Source organism: Perca flavescens, chromosome 23 (assembly GCF_004354835.1).
Source record: "Perca flavescens isolate YP-PL-M2 chromosome 23, PFLA_1.0, whole genome shotgun sequence".
Classification (NCBI taxonomy): domain Eukaryota; kingdom Metazoa; phylum Chordata; class Actinopteri; order Perciformes; family Percidae; genus Perca; species Perca flavescens.
In genome coordinates this window covers 23,387,383-23,410,185 of record NC_041353.1, presented here as the reverse complement: position 1 = coordinate 23,410,185, position 22,803 = coordinate 23,387,383, and the positions used below count along the sequence as shown (strand labels likewise).

General features: G+C 42.2%; 1 protein-coding gene across 2 annotated transcripts in view; it reads left to right on the top strand.

The window, feature by feature from the left end:
• The window catches only part of slc41a2b (solute carrier family 41 member 2b), a 46,981-nt gene that overhangs the window by 12,092 nt on the left and 12,086 nt on the right, over window positions 1-22,803 (top strand). For both annotated transcript variants that reach the window (XM_028570852.1, XM_028570853.1), the window contains exons 5-10: window positions 382-526; window positions 758-904; window positions 11,728-11,875; window positions 13,913-13,992; window positions 19,367-19,498; window positions 22,553-22,701. In XM_028570852.1, coding sequence (XP_028426653.1) covers window positions 382-526; window positions 758-904; window positions 11,728-11,875; window positions 13,913-13,992; window positions 19,367-19,498; window positions 22,553-22,701 — 801 coding nt within the window. The remainder of the gene's footprint in view (window positions 1-381; window positions 527-757; window positions 905-11,727; window positions 11,876-13,912; window positions 13,993-19,366; window positions 19,499-22,552; window positions 22,702-22,803) is intronic.

The window sequence follows — 22,803 nt, the reverse complement described above, 5'->3', positions numbered from 1 at the left end:
ATCTCTGTCTGTGTAAGACTGCGTACATGCTCCTGCTAATCATCTACCCACACACTAAATAAACACCGCACAACACGTGCAATGTCACTGTGTTTTCATGGACTGTTTGTCTGACATGTCCCGCAATAACACGCTGGTTAACAGGAAGAAAATCTACCTGGACATGATGTTACTCACAGTATTACCACAGTCCTGTTTATATGGAACATTACCTAACCTCCTGCTAATCCTGTAAGCACTGTTTTTGCACACACAGTTTGCGTTGTTTTCTCTACTCTAGTGAAAGAGCACTCCATCTCTCGCTCTCTCTCTCTCTCTCTCTCTCTCTCTCTCTCTCTCTCTCTCTCTCTCTCTTTCTCTCTCTCTCTCTCTCTCCTCCAGGTTCAGGCCACCGTGGTGGGTTTCCTGGCTGCCGTAGCAGCCGTGGTTCTCGGTTGGATCCCGGAAGGGAAGTTCCAGATGAGCCACGCTGTGCTGCTCTGCTCCAGCAGCGTGGCCACGGCCTTTATAGCCTCCCTGCTGCAGGGTAAACACACAAACACACACACACAGTGACAGCTGAGTACCCCAGTTTAAAATAAGCTGTTAATACTGTGACTGGAGAAACTGGGTCACTTCTGTTCCCTTCCCAAACAGTCTTTATTCCTAATCTCACATGCATTTTAAAAAACAGGTATGTCTCTCTGACAGACTGGTTGTGTAATGATGTCTGAAGGGCACACCAGTTACGTGATGACCGCTGACCCTTTTCGTTCAGGTATCATCATGGTGGGTGTAATTGTGGGTTCCAAGAAGACGGGCATCAACCCAGACAATGTAGCCACACCCATTGCCGCCAGTTTCGGGGACCTCATTACCTTGGCGATCCTGGCCGGGATAAGCCAAGGCCTCTACAAGTGCCTAGGTAGGTGAACAGTTACTCCTTTTAGAAACCGCTATATAAGTACATCAGGAGTGGCTAACAATGTCCAATGAGCCAACAGTCTGCATGTTTTTGTGCTGGTGTTAAAACTGCCAACGGGCCAATCCAACCAGATCGAGACCACCTGAAAAGCTGAGGCTGGAGGGTAAGGCCTCCCTCAAGAGCATGTCCGTATCAGTTCCCAGATAAGTGAGTAAAATTATTTATGATATACAAGGTCGGGTTACAGTCTGGACTAATAATGTTCATAATAATGAGCTCCTTGTAAGTAGCACTGCACGATATGAGGAAGATATCTAATTGCAGTTATTTTGACTGATACTGCGATGTGATTCGCGATATTGGAGGGAATGACCCCTTAGCTGAAAGAGACATGGAGCAGGGACCCCTTACTTTCTTTTGTCTAAACTTAAGTTGCATATTAAACTGGGCCTATACAATAACGTGTAGGGTGGCCTAAAGCCTCTACACATACTTTTTATTATTGTGCATAGAATACTAAGGTATTACAATAATAATTGACATATTAACCCTCCTGTTTAAAAAAAGTTTCTATATCAGAAATTTGAGTTTCTTTCAAACAAATTGTCGAAAAAACAAAGAAACGTGGATGGTTCCTTACAACCATTACTCTTCACAAGTAAAATAAATGATGGGTTCGCTACTTTCATCGAATTTGCGTGTTTTATTAAATTTTTATAGCATTTGAAAAAAAAAAGATAAAAGAACGTTGAAAAAGGTGGAAAAAAGCTTCAAAAGCACAGAAAAAATTCTACAAAAAAAATTTGAAAAAGTGACACAAACGTTGGAAAAACTCCACCTAAACGTTGACATATTTAATTTCAAATTTTGACCCAGAAAAACTGAAAGTTGCAGGTCGACAGGAAGACAACACAAGGGTTAATATATTCATACATGATGTTTTAATGTTAAACATACATGTAGGACCGTTAATCCTTAAGCTTACCTGTCTGTGGATGCTTAGTGGCTGCCGTACCTACAAGGCAAATTTGCATGTCATCCATGTTATTTTATAAATAAATAAATCACAAATAGGCTGATTTATTTTTGCTGATAATATGTTGGACTCATGTTTATGTATATATTTTAGACCTATTTCAAGTTTTGGCAGAAAAAAAGAAAAAAAATATTAAACAATAACTTGGTGATATGTTCTAGTTTCCTCTCTCCTCTGTGACAGTAAACTGAATATCTTTGAGTTGTGGACAAAACAAGACATTTGAGGACGTCATCTTGGGCTTTTTGGGAAACACTGATCCACATCTATCACAATGTTATGACATTTTATAGACCAAACAACTAATTGACAATTAAAATAATCGTAAGGTGCAGCCCTAGATTGAAGTAACACAGAACTCATTTACAATCACTTCATTTGGTCAATCTTCTCTCTGTTAGAAATGTTTGTAGAGCCCACATCTTTGCTTTCTGCGGTGGCTTTTGTAGTGAGACACTTCCCTCTGTCGGCCAGTAGAGGTCCTTCCTGCCTCGCTCTTTAGTTGCAGAACAGACCGTCTCTTTCCCCTCCCACCACCACACATTCCACATGTTTAATTCATGTCACACCCAGACCTCCGTTGCACCACCTTGTCTCACTTAACACAGCGTACACTGGGACCTGTTTTCTCTTGGAAAGACTCCTGATATTAACTAATCCTGTCTGGTCTAATTGTATGACACAGATGTTTCACCACAGTGAAAGGGAACAATTCAGCGCTGTGAGCTAAATGTATTAAACACACTTCAGATTTCATATTTCCATGACAGTGCAGTGCAGTGAGGCTGTCTGGCTGTGTCACTCTTAGGACAGTGGCTCTGTTGTTCTCGAGCCCAGCCACGCCGACACTTTCCTGCTAAAGTGGAACTAATGGTCAGTTTAACTATCAGCTAAACAGAGTATAAATCCGACAATTACTAGGGCTGGGACGATATGCTTTTTGTCCCGATTAATTTATTTTATGATACGTGGGTTTCGATTTGTATTGCGATTTGTCATATAATGCGATTCTAGAAGGATTGCGATTCAATAGTATTTAGTGTTGACATTTTCCTTTCCTTCTTTAACAAAAACAAAAGTTGAAAAATACACTATATCGTGAGACATTTCTAAAAACGAATGGTTTTCTAAGAAGAATGCACATCACAGTCAGTCAGTCAGTCAGTCTGACATTTATTTACTTTGTAAAGAAGAACATAACATGGATTTTCAGCATTTTTCTGCTTTTCCTTATGCCAAAAACAGATGATGATGTAGTCGCCGTCGGCTGTACTGTATAAACAGAAAATATTTAGGTCAATCATTGGTACAAAAAAGAAATTACAAAAATTGATTCTAGGGAAAAGAATCGATTTAAAAAAATACATACATATAGATACATAAGATTTTTCGATCCTCCACCCCTAATGATTACCTATGCCGATGAGAACTTAAAGGTGCCGTAGGTAGGATTGTGAAGATTTAGGACTTAGCCAAAAAATGTGAACGTCAACAACTTCTCAGTCCCTCCCCCCCTTTCTACTAAAGCCCAAAACGGTCTCCTAAGCCCCTCCCCCCACAAGGGAGAATGAATGCGTGTGCATGAGCAGTAATTGACACGCAGTTAGACACACCCCCCCCTGCCCTGATTGGTGCATCTGAACAGGGAGCGGTGGATTTTTACAAATACCACTACAGGCTGTAGGTGGTGCCAGAGGAGCTGGATTTTTTTTAAATGACCTGCTTCATGTAGTTCTACTGGAACATAGGGTCAGTTTCAGCAGATATGACAGAACGTTACTTTTAAAAGTCTTACCTACTGCACTTTTAATGGCTCTAATGCTTCTAATGTTGAGGAGTAGAGATGAGACACCAGCGAGACTGCAGTAGCTGCAGGAGCCAGGTCGAGCGCAGTCAAGTTTATTCATGAAGTGTTTTTAACAAACAGGATTGTTAGAGAGAGCTTCACTGAGAGGGCTCAACAATACATAAAAGCAGCACCACCAAGAAATGGGGCCAAAGCCTGTGAGCGTGCACAGTTGTGTGTTTGTGTGAATGTGGCAACACTGGGCCATTTCAGGGCAGTCCATGAGAGAATTTAAACCATCATGTAGACAAAAAAGGAAGGAATGGCTAGTATTGAGTAAAAAAAAATATGGCTGGGTCTAGACTCAAATACTGAGAAACTGACTACATTTACACCTGCAGAATGGGAGTCATATACACACATCCATTTGTTATGACAAATTGCCCACAATTACAAAGAGAGGGGACATTATCCTCCCATGTTTTTTAGTATTCTTTTTTAAATTCACCACATCATTATGGTCAGCCATAAACTGGCACAAGGCTGTGCCTGAAAAAAAAGTGCCAGAAAGCTGAACAGCTCCAGAGTTACATGTCTGGATTAAAGTTTGTGTGCTAATATATTTACCAGACCACTTTAAAGTAGCAATTTTCGAACAAAAATACTGTATGGTGTTACAAAGTGGGAGCTATGTTTGAAAGTTGTCTTTGAATGGTATCTCAACATAGAAACAAGTGAGTGTGCTGGGTAATTTAACGATATTACAGATGTATTTCATGGCCATCACTTTTAAAACTTTATGGGTTTGAGAACCGAGCAGCCCCAACTCAAAATAATTTCCTGTATCTACGTCATGTGGGTTTCACGACTGCCACACCTCTTTAGGGGACTATAGCAGCATGTCCGGAGTGTATTCTCTAAACGTTAGAGTAGTAGGCCCTACAGTATCTGAAAAGCCCCTCATGCTGTGAGGTCTCAGCTATCTTCATAGAGGGGCAGCTGGTAATATGCATTAGCCAGATCAATTGAAGAGAACACCTTTGCACCTTGTAAGTTTGCAAACAAGCGATCCAGTTCCGCTGAGACAGAAGCCCTTACAGCAAAAGGCAGTGGTCATAGTTTTTTTGACGTACAAGTTTGACAATATGGTTGATTTTCACCTGATGCACAAAGCTGTTACCCTGGAATTCTGGAGTTCTCACGAGAGCACACTCTGGCAATGAGCAATGATGCTCATTAACTATGCCCTTGGAGCCGAGCTGCACCAATCACATCGGTGTATCTGATATAGGCGGGCCAGAGGCGAGCTAAACAGATGACTACAGCGCTGCGACGTCCAAGTCCGAAATCAGTCAGTAAACATTGGTCGTAGTGTTATCCAATTGCGTGCAGTGATATTTTCAAATGCATGCTTGGTGCCGCCTCTCGAGTTGGGCCATTTTCATTACTCATAGTTTTCATTACTCAGATTTCATTACTCATTACTGGGATTTGGGTCTGGATTTCCAGGCTACAAAGCTGTGTGCACATCCGATGTAAGGAGCAGCAGGGATGCAGAATGCAGGTGTAGAGTCTGAAGTCAACACAGGACCAGGAGGAGCAGTGGACGGAGGTCGGACAGTATTGCCTTGATGTTTATTAAGGCAGCCATGTGAAAGAGCACGTGGATGAGGAGGTCATAACTCCTCTACTCACTGTGACGTGTATGCATCCAAGCACAGGAGTTATTTTCCTTGTGTAGGTCACCAGCTGACTAGTAGGCGGGACTTATCGTAGATGTGGTGTGGCAAAATGGACACTGCAGAGCCTGTATCCACAACTAGTCTAAGCTCATTGGCAACGGAAGCGGATGTCCTGACAAGGGTCTCTCAAGTACAGCACAGTCAGTGTAGACAGCTCTATCTCATACACATCACTGGTTTTGAGTGAGCAGCAAACGCATGCAAAGTGTTCAACTTACAACACGTTGCCTTGGCTGCAGGGCACTGAGGGAAATTAGCTACATGTTTGTCAGAACCACATCTGAAACGGCTACGAGAAAGCAGTAGCATTGGCAGCCTTCTTAGAGTCTAATGGGAGAAGTGAAAGAGAACACAGATTATATAGATAAATACTGGACCCTTTTTTCAAGCCGCATATGTCACAGACATTCTGACACAAATCAGGAGAAAGTTCACTAAAGGGTTGTACTTAGTTGTCTTAATTAATCATAGGTGTGTTTTGGGCGTAACATGCAATAAAGCAATCAGTATTATTTCCCATTCCCTTTAAAAGCCAGGCGCGTTTTGCTATTTGAATGACGTGAACGCTGGACGGGAAACTGACAACTGCGTCGGTCTTAAACTAGCAAAGACACTTGCGTCGGGCTTTGCGCTGCGCCCTGGGTGCAAGCTAGGGCCCGTACTGTTAAAAAGTTTGAAAAATCCTGCTTCAGGTGCATAGTTAACCCCGTGAACAGGATTCCTGGGCGGAGAAACGTCTCACTCATCTCACTGGTAGTTTTTACATATGCAAACTCATGCTTGGCTTCGGATGCACTTCTGTCATCACAAAGCAGGGTAGCTAGCAGTACTTCAATATTAAAATCCCCATTCTTTCCCGTGCATTAGCAGCATCTTGCCATTTCTCAGCTAAAAGAGAGAGTTGAGAGTTGGCAGCCGCACCATTCTTTTTCCTGGCAGAGCGTTTTAGCGGAATTTATTCCACCAGAGATGGACAGGAATATCAATTGTTAGTTCATTTGGTTTATTCCCGGCAGCAGGACAACTCAATGGCAGGGTGGCAGAGGTTCATGTAAACCTGTTGACGACCTTAATCGGAGTGTCAGCTCAACTCTGTGCATGTCAATTTAATGTCAATGTAGTGACCCTTGCTTCAGAGGGAGGTGGATTGATTTGGGGAAAAAAAGGCTCCCCTCTCAAATGTGTGCCTCAAGTATATCTTTCTCAGCGTTTTTGGGACTGAAGGTCTGCTATAGCCCATTAATACCCTGAACTGAACATTGGGCCATTTCTGTTCTCCAGCTACCAGACCATGGAGATAATAAATCTGGGACTGTTTCCGTAATGACTGTTATTTACTGCTTGGAACAGGATCCTCCTGGAAACATCTGGTGGTTTGCTCTAAGCAGGTGCTTTACCCTAATTACTCTTTCAAAAATAGTTGTGTTGTGCCATATTGTAGTTTAAACAAAGAGGTACAGTTGTAGAGAGAAAGTGAGCGAGACCTTCCCTGTGTTTGTGTGTATTTCATCTCGGTGCTCCACTTTCCCCTCACATTTGAAACCTACTACGCAGCTCAGGTGGATTGGACACTTAAGCTGGTAGGCTAAATGTGTGAAGCGTTCCCCTTTTCCTAGCTACTTTTCTTTAACCTACAGTGCATATGGAAAGTATTCACAGCACTTTTTCCACATTTCATTATGTTACAGCCTTATTCCAAAATAAATTAAATTACTTTTTTTTCGTCAAAATTCTATACACAATACCACATAATGACAACATGAAAAAAGTTTTTTTTAAATGTTTGCAAATTTATTAGAAATTAAGAACGAAAATATAATATGTACATAAGTATTCACAGCCTTTAATCAATACTTTGTTTGTTTCTCATGGTCTGAGAGTCTTTCAGGTGCCTTTTGGCAAACTCGAAGCGGGTTGCCATGTGCCTTTTACTAAGGAGTGGCTTCTGTCTGGCCACTCTACCATACAGGCCTGATTGGTGGAGTAATGGTCGTCCTTCTGGAAGGTTCTCCTATCTCCACAGAGGAACCCTGGAGCTCTGTCAGAGTGACCATCGGGTTATTGGTCACCTCCCTAACTAAAGCCCTTCTCCCCCGATCGCTCAGTTTAGAGGGACGGCCAGCTCAAGGAAGAGTCCTGGTGGTTCCAAATTTCTTCCATTTATGGATGATGGAGGCCACTGTGCTCATTGGGACCTTTTTAAAGCAGCAGAAATGTTTCTGTACCCTTCCCCAGATCTGTGCATCGAGACAATCCGGTCTCGGAGGTCTACAGACAATTCCTTCGACTTCATGCTTGTTTTGTGGTCTGACATGCACTGTTAACTGTGGGCCCTTATATAGACAGGTGTGGACCTTTCCAAATCATGTCCAATCAACTGAATTTACCACAGTTAGATTCCAATTAAGCTGTAGAAACATCTCAAGGATGATCAGTGGAAACAGATTGCACCTGAGCTCAATTTTGAGCTTGATTGCAAAGGCTGTGAATACTTATGTACAAGTGATTTCTTCGTTATTTTATGTTTAATAAATTTGCAAAAATCTCAAAAAACTTTTTTAAGTTGCCATTATGGGGTATTATGTGTAGAATTTAGAGGAAAAAATTTATTTAATCCATTTTGGAATAAGGCTATAACATAACAAAATGTTGAAAAAGTGAAGCGCTGTGAATACTTTTCCGTATCCACTGTAAATGGAGAACCTCACAATGTTAAGGAAAGCTGTGTATGGACAGGAATTTGTCACAAATGGTGGATTTGCAGCATCTACTGTAAATGTTCGACGGAGCAAATGCTTCTGGGACTGCAAGTCGTGTTTCCTTTTGTTAGTTTTAGTTTACCTCAAGCTCAAAAAAATGGGAAAGAAAGTCAAGCACCTTTTTTTTTAGTTCAACCAGCTCATGGTTTGAACGGTTTAGCCTGGCCTTAAGGGTGGCAGGTTGGTCCACCACTTTGGTCCAGATTAAAGCATAATATCAAAAAATTATTTCACGAATTGCCATGGGATTTTTTTAACAGACATTGATGGTCCATAAAGGATGAAGTTAAATGCGTTTGGTGACTTTTCATTTAGTGCTATTCTGAAGTTGACATGTCTGGTTTTGAGTGAACTATCTCGGTCACTTTTGGAAGTATTGCTTCAGGCAGTCACGGTTCCTAGACGAGGTATCCTTCTAACTTTCATGATCCCCTGACTTGTCCTCTAGCGCCATCATCAGGTTGAAATGTAATATGTCCAGTATTTTGGTTTAGGCCCACATACCTTCAAAACTAATGACATTCCTTTCAGCCTGAGCCATACTTTGCATGTATTGCTAATGTTGGGGACCAAGAAGCTGGTTAAACAGTGATTTGGCTCAGATTGAGTTGACTGGTGAGACACAAGGGAGGCAAGACAAAGGATCTTGGCCTACATGTGAATCCCAAAGCCAGTTTCACCGAACTCCTACGAGCCGCCACTTCACAAGATGGAGAAAGTGCATTCAAACACGAGGACGGCAAGGCAGACTGGTGGTGAGACAAAGAACTGCTTCACACCTGTGACCAGGTTGCAGTTTTCCCATTGGTCGCCGGGTCCTTGAATGCACCACCCCGCCACTAGGAGGCGGAGGAAGGATAAAAGCTGTCCGCGTTTGTGTTTCTTTGCTTTTCACGGTAACCCCCGGTTGCTGAAAGGAGGCACTGGTCCGGATTAGTAAGCCAGCATCACCTCGCTGGTCGAGATTTGAGCTGGGACAACTTTATATCGGTCTGATATAAAGGGGATCCGAGGAAATACTGGCCGAAGTATTCCCTCATCTGCAGCGGGTTTAATCAGCCTGGATTCAAGAAAAGGACGGCGTCCTGTTTCTTGTTTGGTCGACCTGGATTACGTCTTGTCCCTCTGCTTCGGGATTTAAACGGATCGTTAAACTCTGGCAAGAGTTTTAACTGACAAACAACGCACACAGTAAGAGGCTTACACAGTTCTGGGCAGATATTAGAACTAGTGCGTTTTGTTCTGTTATTAATGAGCAAAGGGTTCGCTACCATTGTTGCCATTAATGTGATCTGATTTAATCATGTACTGGTCCATATGTGATTATTAATCTGTGCTGTGAATGTATAAATTGATCACTATACTCTTTGATTTATGTTGTGTTAAGTAGCTGGGTATAACCGTAATCGCTACCTGCTTAAATCACTCCTTTCAGGAGTTTAGTTACTGTCTGCGATAGAATCGCGAAAATCAGCTGTTAGTCACTGAATTAGTTATAGTGACGTTCTCCTCAGCAAAACAAAGTCTCAGTCTGTCCTAAACCACACGTTAGCCCAGACCTGAGTGGCTGAGGGGAACTGGGTCATTATCGATAACTAAAGATCAGAGTGCCCCCCTTTTTTTCTTTATTCTTCTTCTCTTTCTTCTCTCTACACACACACACACACCCACAGGCTAGCCGCCACAGAGCTCCCGAGCTAACGCTGCAGGCTAGCTTCACACGTGGAGTCTGCTTACGTTCGGACAGAGCTAACACAGGAACTAGCTACCATACCGACTAAGCGCGCGTGCTGCGTTGCCTAGCAACCCCGGCTTCTTCAGCCCCTCCTCGTGCACGCAGCACCACTACCGCCCACTTGAGGCCAAATAGTTTTGTGCAGCTCACAGGAGTAGCCATTTTGGGTAGTTTTGTGTTAGAAATACATGTCGACATGCCCCTCCTCTCTCACACACACACACACACCCACACCCACAGATGTGTCCATGACACATGCTGCTTTGTTTTGCTTTGTTTTTTGGTTGTGATATTGTAAAAAGGTATATGAGTTTATTAGTGAAGGATTATTGATTAGCCACCGATAATTGTGACGTTAATAAATCTTATTATGCTTAATTAGCAGTTGCTTGTGATTATTTGTGTACTTGTTGTAATAATTGCTGGTCAATCAGGTCCGTGTTTGGATTCACCCCTTCCTTTAATTCCTTTTTAAAGGATTACCACAGAATGAGACTGTTCCACAGTTTGATTATTGGTCCCTGACTTGCAGGGTGGTGCCCCGTTTTTGATTGTTTGTCGATTTGATAAAGTTATTAATAACCATATTCATAACTTTATTAATATTGATAAAACCTCTTTGATAATTTGCCAATGATCAAATCTGTACCCTACGAGAATCCTACACTAATAAGCTAATCTTAGCATGCTAATATGCTAAATGAAGATTGTAAACATGCAAACATTATGCTTGCTAATCATCAGCATGTTGGCATTTTAGAGCCTAGCGAGGGGATTGTCTCTCAGTAAAGCGTGTCATTTGTGCAAAAATGATTTAATGTTCAGTAATACATCACTTAATTCAATTACAATACTACATACATTAATTTCATATCCATTCCAGTAATAAATAGTGACTCCACTCCAGAGCGTAACCGAAATCAGCGAAAATTGCTTGGTGCAGACCTTCATGTCATGCGAGTTGAGAGAGACTCACTTAAACAGTAGCTACCTAACCTGGACCCTATTTTCTCTTTGTGTAAGTAACCGATACAAACAATAATCTCTGAAATTGGTCCATTATTAAGCATAAATGCTCTAACAGACCAGGCTGCAATGTAACCCTATGGGGCAAATGTGCATTGTCAGTTTGGTCCTCTAAAAGTGATTCATTTTGCCACATTATGGAGAGGATCCCTACAGAGATGGACCTTTAAAACCTCTTTAAGACCTTTCTGTTTAACCAGGAACCGCTCTGAAGTCTCTAGCGCTAAACCCACCAGACTCCATTTAAATAAACAATACTTTTAGAGTGTATAGAGCCAACATATTTTCACATGTAGATCGGTAAACTGTGTTTATTTCAACCAAAACTAGAGTTGTGCTGGTTGGAAAAGTGGAAAGACGACCCAAAATGTCTTTTCATAGTTTTATTTTGTTTCTGTCGTCTTTGAATGAAGTGTATTTTACGATGCTAAAATGATGTTTATTTACATGGAGTCTGGTGGGTTTAGCAAACTCAATTTTCGCAGATGTTTTTATGTTTAAAAAAAAGGATCTTACTCTTTAACCGAAAGGTCGACCTCCTTAGAAACCCTTTCATAATGTTGTCAGACACTTAGAATAATAATCTGAGTCTGTCAGCGGCAAAACAAGCACTTTTGTGAACCCAGGGGTTTTCCCTACCGTTACCCTAGTAGTGCATGCTGGGATAAGCTCCAAACTGCCGCCCAAAGAGGAAAAATGAATCGGGAAAAATAAATGCCTCTCTTCCTCTTCCCCCCAGATACCTACCCATATGTGTCGTCACTGGTTTGCGCCTTCTTCATGTGTCTGACTCCGCTGTGGATTGTCATCTCGTCCAAGCACCCGGCCAGCCGCACCCTGCTCTACTCTGGATGGGAGCCAGTCATCACTGCCATGTTCATCAGCAGGTGTGTGTGTGTGTGTGTATGTTACCGTGCGTGTTTAGTGTTCAAAGGGGAAAGAACAGCTATTCTGCGTCTGCACTTGCCAGTGTCTGGTTTGCTTGATGACTCATCCCCAAAACAAATTGCAGCACCCTAGCACACCCACCCTCGAGTCCCCATGAGCCTGGCAGCCTTTCACTAAGACAGCCAGTAGGAAGGGAGTGATTGTCTCGCTCGCCTCGCAATACTCAGTGCAGGTGATGACACATTTCCCAGGTTTAATAGAGCAAAAAGACAATAGAAGTATTGTGTCTGGACACCAGAAGCTATTAAAACTAGGGCTTCAGCTGTCGATTATTTCATAGATTAATCGAGTAATGATGAGAAATACTTTTGCTTTACAGTAAAGAGCAATAGCAAACATACAAAAGACGTTTTCTTTTTTCAAAAAAGCAACCTTTTTTATTGCCTGTATTGCGTACAATAACAGGGATAGATGCTTATATTTTTAAGCACGGGCCACATACATACAAAAGTACATTTTTGGTGGCCCAAATGTAAATCCTTTTCGCCCCCTTCCCCTTCTTGCCTCTGGCTCTTTGCGCTGGATATGCAAAAGAGCTGTTCACTAAGCCCAGGTAAATGTGACCGTACAAAGCTTACAGCAGGGCTATTCAACTACACTGTTCTGGGGGGACACATTTTAAGAAGGCTAATCTACTGAGTGAGGAGTCTCCGGCAGCAGCTAAGTTTACAGACATTTGTCAAAATTTCAAGATTAGTAGCAAACTAATTTAACAGTTAGATTACAAACCGACAGCTTTCGTTTTAGCTTGTTGGTAAAACATGGCTATTAGCATTAGTGGCGTGCTGTAGGCTGGTTGGGTAAAACAGCGCGGTGGACGAGAGCAGCAGACCTTAGTCAGCCTATCTCGTGTCGGGTTCACTCCGAGGAATGGAGGAGTAGACTGGATGTTTTCTACTGAGATGATGTAGCAGCATGTTTGCAGCTTAAAATGATCCCAAACTTTCTGTCGTTTTCTCTCGCCTCTGTCTTCTCTTAAGCCCTCACTATATTCACTGTCTTCCTTCATTTTGTAATCTGCGCCATCAGTCCCTGGATGTATTACGCGTCAGTCTTGTGTCCAGCGCCAGCCCGTTGTGCGCTCGTAATAATTGTCCGTGCGGAAACTTAGCGAGCCGTACAACGTTGGTTACATTGATTAAACGAAGCATCGAGGCAAAGGATTTTGCAATCGAGGATTTTTAGTAATTAAATTATTCGAGTTAGTCGAAGAATCAGCCCTTTCAGCCCTAATTAAAACTCTTGTACTGTCTTTCAGTCTCTCTTACGGTACGTGTCCACTGTTAGCGTCATTTCCATGCTTTCCGCTTTTTTTCCACCCATTCATTGTCTACGGGAGCAGCCAAGCAATCCATTCTGGTAGCGTAGTGGCGACGTTCGAGAGATGTTGAGGTCCAGGCTACTCACGGAAATCTTTTAAACTGGTCGTCGTCGTTCCTAAATTGAAGACCGGTTCAGCAACTGCATAGCTCATTTCTCGCATAAAATGTTTTTCAGAAACAAATTTGGGTGAACCATTTTCCTTCAGTTACTTTCCTAAACGAGCCTCCGCGTAAGTCTATTTTAAAACCCGGGAGCAGACAGCCCCACGTCCAATCAGGTGCAGCCATTGCGCTTGTAGCAGGGTGTAGTCTTTGCTCGTCAGTGGTCATTGAAGATAAATTGATTACTGCTAGTGGCAAACCCATCAAGTGTCCAGTGCTGGGAAGCGGGGTGATCCCTGCCGTCAAAAAAAAAGAAAAAACCCCGCCACAGTGACAGGGTAGCATAAGTCCTCACCACTTGCAGTGCAGCCAATGAAGCTTTTTAAAAGGCCATAGATTCACTGTGGACATCATTTAGATAACGAATGCTCTGTCTTTCTATTTCCATGCGCCCTTTTGTCTCTCTGTCTCTCTCTCTCTCTCTCTGTGTCTCTCTCTTTCACATACACACAGTACCACCAGTTAATGATCTAATTATGTTGTGTTCTGCAGCATCGGAGGACTCATCCTGGACAAAACAGTGTCTGACCCAAATCTGGCTGGCATCGTGGTGTACACGCCGGTTATCAACGGTGAGTCACGGTATTGCCACGGCTTCTTTCTTTTGCTGTGAATGGCTTCAAGGTGTCATTGTTGGATTTGCAATTGTGCCTCCAATGACCTTTACGCCTGGTCCCTCCTTACATGCATGTTCCAATGCCAAAATCAACATAGCATACGCTTCTTCGTTCTGGAAGATTCCAGCATGGCTCAACTTGGAACTTGGACCAGGAATTATCTAAGTTGGTTACTCTTTGTGGGTCCTATGGGTAATAAGTAATGGGTAAGACGTGATTTCCCAGAAAGAAAGACAAACTATTCAGCATAACTATGTAGTTAAATCAAAGACTTTGGATAGTCAGTAAAAGTTAGGTGTGTGTGTGTGTGTGTGTGTGTGTGTGTGTGTGTGTGTGTGTGTGTGTGTGTGTGTGTGTGTGTGTGTGTGTGTGTGTGTGTGTGTGTGTGTGTGTGTGTGTGTGTGTGTGTGTGTGTGTGTGTGTGTGTGTGTGTGTGTGTGTGTGTGTGTGTGTGAACCAGTGTAATTTCTTTAGCAGACTTTTGGGAGAAAAGATGTTTGTCTCGTGTTTTTTTTCCCCTCTCAGTTGTGCAATTAATGCAGTGTCTGACCCTTGGAGCTGAGATATAGACAAGGTGTTTATACACAAGATGGATGACACACCACAGAGTCTGTTTGTCTTGTGCCGTGCGGCTCCCAGGTGTGAATTAATGCGACTGCGAAAGCAGATGAAGCGCCTGGGCCCAGTCAACAGTCCCCGGATAAATAAAAGTTACTAAATAAAGACCCACGAATGCTCAGCATCGGCAAAAACAAGTCGCCTAATGAGACTGGTTCAGGCAGTCGGCCGCAGTCCGTCAGTCTGTCTGCACTTCATAAAACTAGTCCCTCTTCCATTTCCTCTCGCCTCTTATCTCCCACTGCTAACTGGCTCAGGCACGGTTTGCCAGGGCCCTGGCACCTTCCAACATCATGAGATAAGCCTTTAATTAAATGACATTAATGAGAGACATTTAACGAGATGCAGTACGATTCTGACGGTAATTGGTTTTTCCGTCGAGACGTATCCCGGCTGTCTACGGCCGGGGAATCGAGGTGTGTGTGTGTGTGTGTGTGTGTGTGTGTGTGTGTGTGTGTGTGTGTGTGTGTGTGTGTGTGTGTGTGTGTGTGTGTGTGTGTGTGTGTGTGTGTGTGTGTGTGTGTGTGTGTGTGTGTGTGTGTGTGTGTGTGTGTGTGTGTGTGTACCCGTTTTACTATATTCGTGGGGTCCAAAAACCGGGGACTACAGTATACTTGTGGGGTCTGCACAGCCTCGTGGGGACCAAAATGCTGGTCCCCACGAGTTTAAATGGCTGTTTGAGGGTTAAGACTTGGTTTTAGGATTAGGGTTAGAATTAGGTTATGGTTAGGGTGAGGGTAAGGGTTAAGGTTAGGCATTTAGTTGTGATGGTTAAGGTTAGGGTAAGGGGCTAGGGAATGCATTATGTCAATGACAAGTCCCTACAAAGATAGTAATACATACATGTGTGTGTGTGTGTGTGTGTGTGTGTGTGTGTGTGTGTGGCATCAGAAAAATGAGCAAACGTTTCAACCGCCTCGGATTGACGGCACTTTATTCACGGGCGATCACACAGTGAGGCGGCCTACTCGCGTCCATCAGCGGATTAAGATGCACCAAGGATCCCGTAGTAATAAAAAAATAATAATATATGAACGAAAAGGCAGTGGGAAAGGAGATGTGTAAAGCGTGATAAGAAAAGACAGGTTAAATGAAAAATAGAGAGAGAAAGCCTCCTTTTTACCACACCGACCTCCGTTCATTCATTTTAATGCATTATTTTAATGCATTATTTTATGCAATTTTATGATTTTTTTTTTCCTGCAATAGAAGGCATCTCTGGCTGCTTAAACTATATTAATATTTCAAAAGGTATTCTGGTATGCTTAATCCAGGTATGGAGGAAGCGTCTGCCACTTAATTTCCTGTTTTACTTGTTTATTGAACCCGATTCTTCTGCGGCAGTATGCTACACCGAAGATGGCCTGGTGTTCTTGCCTTTTTTTGGGGGGGGGGGATTTTGATTTTATATTCAGTTTCAGGTGTCACTATAAAGGTCTTAAAACGCCTTTGATCTGGCTTCCTGAACCTGCAGATATCACATTGTGTTATACGTCTTGTTCTGCAGTTTTCCCGCCAGACAGCACTCAGATACTTTAATCTTTGCTTGTCATCTCTGCATATTTGCCTATTTATTCTCTCTCTCTCTCTCTCTCTCTCTCTCTCTCTCTCTCTCTCTCTCTCTCTCTCTCTCTCTCTCTCTCTCTCTCTCTTTCTCCTGTTGTTTGTTTTACGATAAGGTGTCTGCCTGCTTTACATCTCACTTCCACCAATAAGTTATTTCTTTCCTCCCTCCTGTCCATGTTTTTCTTTGATTATATGCAATCTGTGATCTGTGTTTGTGTTATCGCGTAACATCCCTCTCTTCGAGCCGTTTTGAATAAACAAAATGAAATTAAACCTAGAGGAGAGGAGCGGAGATGAGATGAGCGGGCAGACAGTTCCTGTGCAAACTCCCCCCTCCCTGACAGGAGCACAGACCCCCTGTAGTTCCCCACATGGGCGTGCTACGCCCAGACCTTCTTGTCCTCATTCCTCCTGTCAAACCCACTGACCTGAATAAACCAGATATTGCCCCCAAACCTTCACTCTACCTCTGCCCCCCTGCTGAGGGTGTAAGAACACTGCGTCTGCCCTTTAGGCAGAAGATCCCAAATCTCGTCGTCTCTCCAGTTAGCCTTTTTTTTTTGCTGGCGTCTCTCTAAATCGCCCTTCTTCTTCACCCTCGGACATTACATTTCTTCCGCTTTCCCGTCAGCCACAATAGAAAACGTCCTCAACACGCTCGCTGTGAAACTGATGTGGACATTTGCGTTCCCACATACAGCTCCGCCGGGGTAATGTGTGGATGATTTCAAGTTTTGCCGTGCATGCGTAAATGGCCCAAAGACCTCTCAGTCTTGGAAAGAAAGCACATAAGGCAATGTTCACACGTTGCATCTTTTTTGACAAGAAAAAGTTGACTAGTGCGCTTTTGTAGTAAAAAAAAGAAGCTGGCGGTGTTTTGGGTCCAAAAAGTACTGCTACAGAATCCAAGAGCGCTATGTGGAGCGGTGCTAACGTTAGATAAAACAAAGTGGTGGAGTGAGCTAGAGAAAGAACAGAGAGAGAGAGCGGTGCTGCTAATGTTGCATAACACAAAGCAAGTTCCCTGTAGAGTGAGCGCCTCCATTTTTTTCTCGTTGTTGTAAAAATGACAGGTCTGGCTACTCCGCTTGTCATTGGTCGGCTGTCAAAAAGCAATTGATGTAGGACGTTTTTTTTTTTTTCCATCTGTGTTTAGAAAAGTAGAACTTTTTTCAACTTCAAAAAGACGCCCTGAGCTGCAGAAAAACAAGTCAGCGGTGGCGTTTAAAAAAGCACTCAGGACTTTTTTTGAAAACACGGTTCACTCCATAGGATTGTAATGTAAAACAGACACTGGCAGCTTAAAAAAAAAAAAAAAAAAAAAAAAGACACCAAGTGTAAACATAGCCTTAGTGTACTGAAGTGTTCCTTTTTAAAGACCTACATCAGATCAGTGACATCTTCAGATGGTGAGGGCAGGAATGTGAAGTGAGAGGGCGGCGACAGCGTGACAACGTTCATTGTGAAGTTATGGCTGTTTACAAGCCCTGTGGGAGTTCTGCTAATGCTCCAATTAAATGTCACCAGGCGGACAAAGAGCCACAATAGATTGAATTAAGTGGACTTCACCCTGAGGTGGTGGCAGTGTCTAACTTAATACACTCAGCACAATAACAGGCCTGGTTTAGAGGGACAGAGGGAAGTCTGAGACACATCCTGCTTCTTTTTCGGTCTATATTAGGGGTGTTAGGGGGTGATTTATTTTTTTTTGTTCATTCTTTTCCCTAGAATCAGTATTTTTAATATTTTCTCTTTATACTGTACCGCCGATGGCGATTACATCATATCTGTTTCTAGCAAAACAGACCAAAAGCAGAAAATGCATGGTATGTTCTTATTTATAAATCAAATAAATGTCAGACTGACTGGCTTTCGTAGAAAACAATTAGTTTTTGGAATAGCTCATGATATATTGTTTCTAGAAGTGTATCAAGCAGCTTTTGTTTTTGTCAAAGAAGGAAAAGAAAATCACTAAACTAAATACTAATCTCAGTACTTCTAGAGTCGCAAGAAATGATCATCGCATTACAAATCGAAACGGAGCCCTTGTATCGCGAAAGAATCGAATCGGGACAACATCCTATCGTCCCAGCCCTACTGTATATAGTTTATTGTACACAACCACTTCAGTGAATGTATGGACGATGTGTTTACCCACTGCACTGCAAGCATTTGAATAAAAACATGTTTTTTTATGATTGTGAAAAGAGAAACCGTCTCTCTTCTCGAGCATTGCTTTCTACCCTGAATAGTTTTTACAGACATGAAGAGTCAATCCCTTGTCTCGTGTTCTGAGCTGCTCTGTGCCCACCTGTCAGCTACTTTGTTGCTGTTATCGGTATGGATGCAAGCTCTCCTGCAGGGCTTAGTACACCAGACTGTGGATCCAAACATGAAAGTCCCAGGAAGTGAGTTTGTGCGTTACTCTCTGAAGGGAAGGTGTGATAGCTGCAGTATGTGAATGTGAAGTGGCCCTGTGTTTTTTTTTTTTTGTCAGTACAGATGGTGTCCAACATACTCCAGACTATTCATCTGCTTGACAAGGAAAATGACTCTGATCCATTTCACTGTCTTGAAAAATGTGGTAGTAATTAAAATAAAAATACAAACTTGCGAACACTGGCTCCCAAACGTTTTGGCTGGTTAAAGCAATGTCAAAGCTCTCATTTTTAGAGGCACGATGAGACAAAATGCAAAGACGAGAGGAAAGTCTAATAAAAAAATAAAAACATAATTTGGTGTAGCAGATTGTCTTGTTTTCCACCATAGTAGTTATCTTTTTATAGTTGTGTGTGTGTGTGGAGGTAATTGCGGAGCCCTCGCACAAAGTTGTTAAAGTCACACCGTAGCTCACTCATGCCTCTTGGGCTTTTTGCGTTTCCAATGCTGGTAGAGATCGTTGGTAGTAAAGACTAGGGATCAACCGACACTTTACTCTTATCTGTAAAGTGTCCTGAGACAACTCCTGTTGTGATTTGACACTATAAATAAAATTGAATTGAATTGTGTTCCCTGAAAAAGTGACTGAATAAATAGCCACGTTTAGCTGCCTTTTTTTTTTTAAATCTGTCTTGTCATTGACTTCACTTAACCCCCTGAATGCTCTGCTCCAATCGTGACCCATGAACTCTCCTATCTTTTGCAGGAATCGGGGGTAACCTAGTGGCTATCCAGGCCAGCAGGTTCTCCACTCACCTGCATTTCAACTGTGCTCCCGGGGAGGTTCCTGACGAGGCCAAGGGCTGCTACTACCCCTGCCGCACATTCTGGGGTTCAGGTCAGAACTGTGGCCAGTTACAGAAATCACACATTTGCTAAGCATAGCTGTCCATCGTAGGCTGAAATTGCTGGGGGGTTGGGTGGTCAGGACCTAAAAACTAAATATATAGCAAAAAAATAGTGATTGTATTAGAGATACCATTGATACCATTTATTCCTTACCGATCCCGACTACCGATCCGATACCAGTGGGTTTAAAAAAAACAAACATATTTTATTATGTTTTAACAGCAGTATATTTCTATCCCTGTATGGATGTGAAATGACTTCTGTCAAGTCTCAAGTCTTTATAATCAGGGTACCCGCGGGGTCTTAAAAGCATTGAAAAAGTCTTAAATTTGATAATCTCAAATTAAGGCCTTAAAAGCCTTGAATTTGGTATATAAAGTCTTGGATTTTGTTATAAAGGTCTTATATTGTTTGCCTTCCCTAGGATTAAGTTCATACCATAACAAAATTAACTGTTACTGATGTAGGCTAATTTAAAAACTGACCGGAGCCCGTCGCTGGACGCACCGGAGGACCGAGACAGCGGTTAAAGTTAGCGGTTAAACTGATCGGCGGATGTGCGGATTGTGTCGGGTGTGTCGGAGCCTGGCTGGCCGCTCGCCGCCTTCAGATAAAGCTCAAGATAACAGGCTAACGGCTTATTAGCTAGCCAAACACCGAACGGCTCCATTAATCTGCTCGGTGCGTCTTATAACAAACGGAGCGAGCAGCTGCCGGACTCTAACATCTGTTGATCCGTGCAGGACTTCACTGTGAGCGGACCGTTTAGAGACGATGTGACCGGCAGGCAACGTTAAAGGTTCTCTGCTACTGTATCGGAGCTGCAAGTAAACCAGGGCTCTTAAGTGTCACACATTGAGCGTGACAGTCAATGTAAAAAGCAAACAGGGCTCTGTGCCTGTGTCAGACGGTCTGGTATTTACCGTATCAGCAGAACAATCACGTAATGCACAGCAGACTATGGTGCAGGTAGATATTTTATAGTTTTTTTTTTTTTTTAGGTAGCCTACTTTATTTTTTTTCAAAATATCATGACCCCTCCAAATCTCAGATATATTTTGAATATGCACAACACAAAGTTTTGAACATGAGCAGAAATCTTGCTCAAAACACATCTGGAATATTACAGTCCAGGGGTGTGTTAATTCATTAAAATGAATGAATTTAACATAGAGGTGAATAATTGTCATATGGACATTTAAGGAGGTTACTTCCTCAACAAAAGATGTCACTCTTGCCTGTCCTTAAAACTTGAGAGCCCTGAGTAAACGCTGAACTGAGCTGTGTGTTTTCAGTGTTAAACACAGCTGCAGGTATTCATGCACAACTGGTGTTTGTGATTTCCAGAGGTGGAAGACTTACTCAGATCATGTATTGTAGTAAAAGTAGAAAAAACAATGTTGTAGAGTTACAAATTACTTGTCAGTTACAAGTCCTGCATTCAACATTGTCCTTAGGTAATAGTACAAAAGTATTATCAAAATATACTGTACTTAAAGTAGCAAAAGTAAAAGTGCTCAATCAGTAATATATCTCATTGGATTATATTATAATCCAATAAATTGTATTAAATGACTGATACTTTAAATACAATGTGTTATTTTATTCAAGTAGCCTACTTGTACATAATTATTTTCTAGGGTTTAAAATGTATACAGATTTGACATTTTCCCCTCATACTTCTGTCGGAATGGGTACGAAGTTGGCATTGAATTTCATTTGAAATGGTATTAAAAAGGTCTTAAAAAGCCTTGAATTTAAGTTGGAGGATCCTGGGGGTACCCTGTATAATACATGAACAACCACAAACAATAAATGCCGTAGAACTTTTTTATTAACCAGTTTGACAGTCAGTCATAACGGAAAAAGAACGTAAATAAACTACTTTTAAAGGGGAACTATGCAGTTTTTGTAGCTTAATTTACCTTAACTAAACAACTTTGGAGTCATTGCAATGGTTATGTCTTTTTTTCGAGTTGAATGGTGGTCGTCTTGCTCTAGCAGTAGCTATAACCTAAAAACCTAATAACCTATTCATTTTATTTGTCACAAAGTCATTTTATTTCTTTGTGACACACAATAACAGTCATTACGTTTAATGTTAAGTTCAAATGTCAGTGTATTTTGGTGGCTTGATTGTGAACAACTTCAAAAACTCTGCAATCAATACATGGTTTTGAAGAAGAATATATTGGTCAGCTTTTTTCATAAAACCATAGAGAAACATTGAGAAAAATGATAATGCCACGGTCTCCATGCTACACTAATAATAGTAGTTAGGCTTTCCTCTGTGTACACATATCCTGTACAAGTACAATTTTGGCTGTATTATTTGTGTCCCCTTGAAAAATTGCTCTTGAGAAATTGAGTTTATTGTCCCCCAAACTGTTCATTATTGTAGTCATTAGGAATACTATGTTGAATGCTGATTTTTGGCCTTCACACATTGTATTTGGCTTTCACACAAGTGCACATGTTTAAAGTTGGTTTGAATATCAAGGTCTACGGAAGCTTTGTCAGGATTATAATCACTTGTGCAGTTCACAGTTTGAAGCAGCGGTTTTCAGCTCTGTGTCTGGTGAGCTGCAGTACTGCTGCTTCTCTGTCCTACCAGACAGGTAATTACCACGCACCGCTGTTCCCACATATCTGTGGGAACATAGGGCCTAATTTTCAGTGAAAAAAGAATTCTTAGAAATGTGGGAACATAGGACTGTGGGAACATAGGGCTGTGGGAACAGAGGGCTGACGTTACATCAGACACACACTGCTGTTGGAGATTAGTGTTACGTTTTCCAAAATATCGTGTAGCCCTACTTAGTATTCTGAAAGAAAAAAGGCAGAATCCTTTTTTTCTCACAATTCTGACTTTAAGCTCAATATTCTCACTTTAAAGTCAGAACTCCATTGCATTTTTCCGCATCGGGTCCTAATCCTCTTCCGTACATTCACGCTTTCAGACGCTTTTTCTCCTGCAAAGAAGCGACACCCTCACATTCACCTCCAACCTTCCTCCCCTCCCACCCTTTCTGTATTTTCTTAGGAGCCAATCATCGCTCTGCTCAGGTGCTCCTCATTTTGGTGATCCCCGGTCACCTGGTCTTCCTCTACACCATCCACCTGATGAAGAGCGGACACACCACGCTGACGCCCATCTTCATGTCCGTCTACCTGGCTGCTGCTGCGCTGCAGGTGAGCACGTCATAACTATGAGTGTGCTTTTATATGTAAGAAGCTTTATGATTCTAAAATAGTCAGTTTTACATGTATTGCTCATTATTCCACGTACAGTAC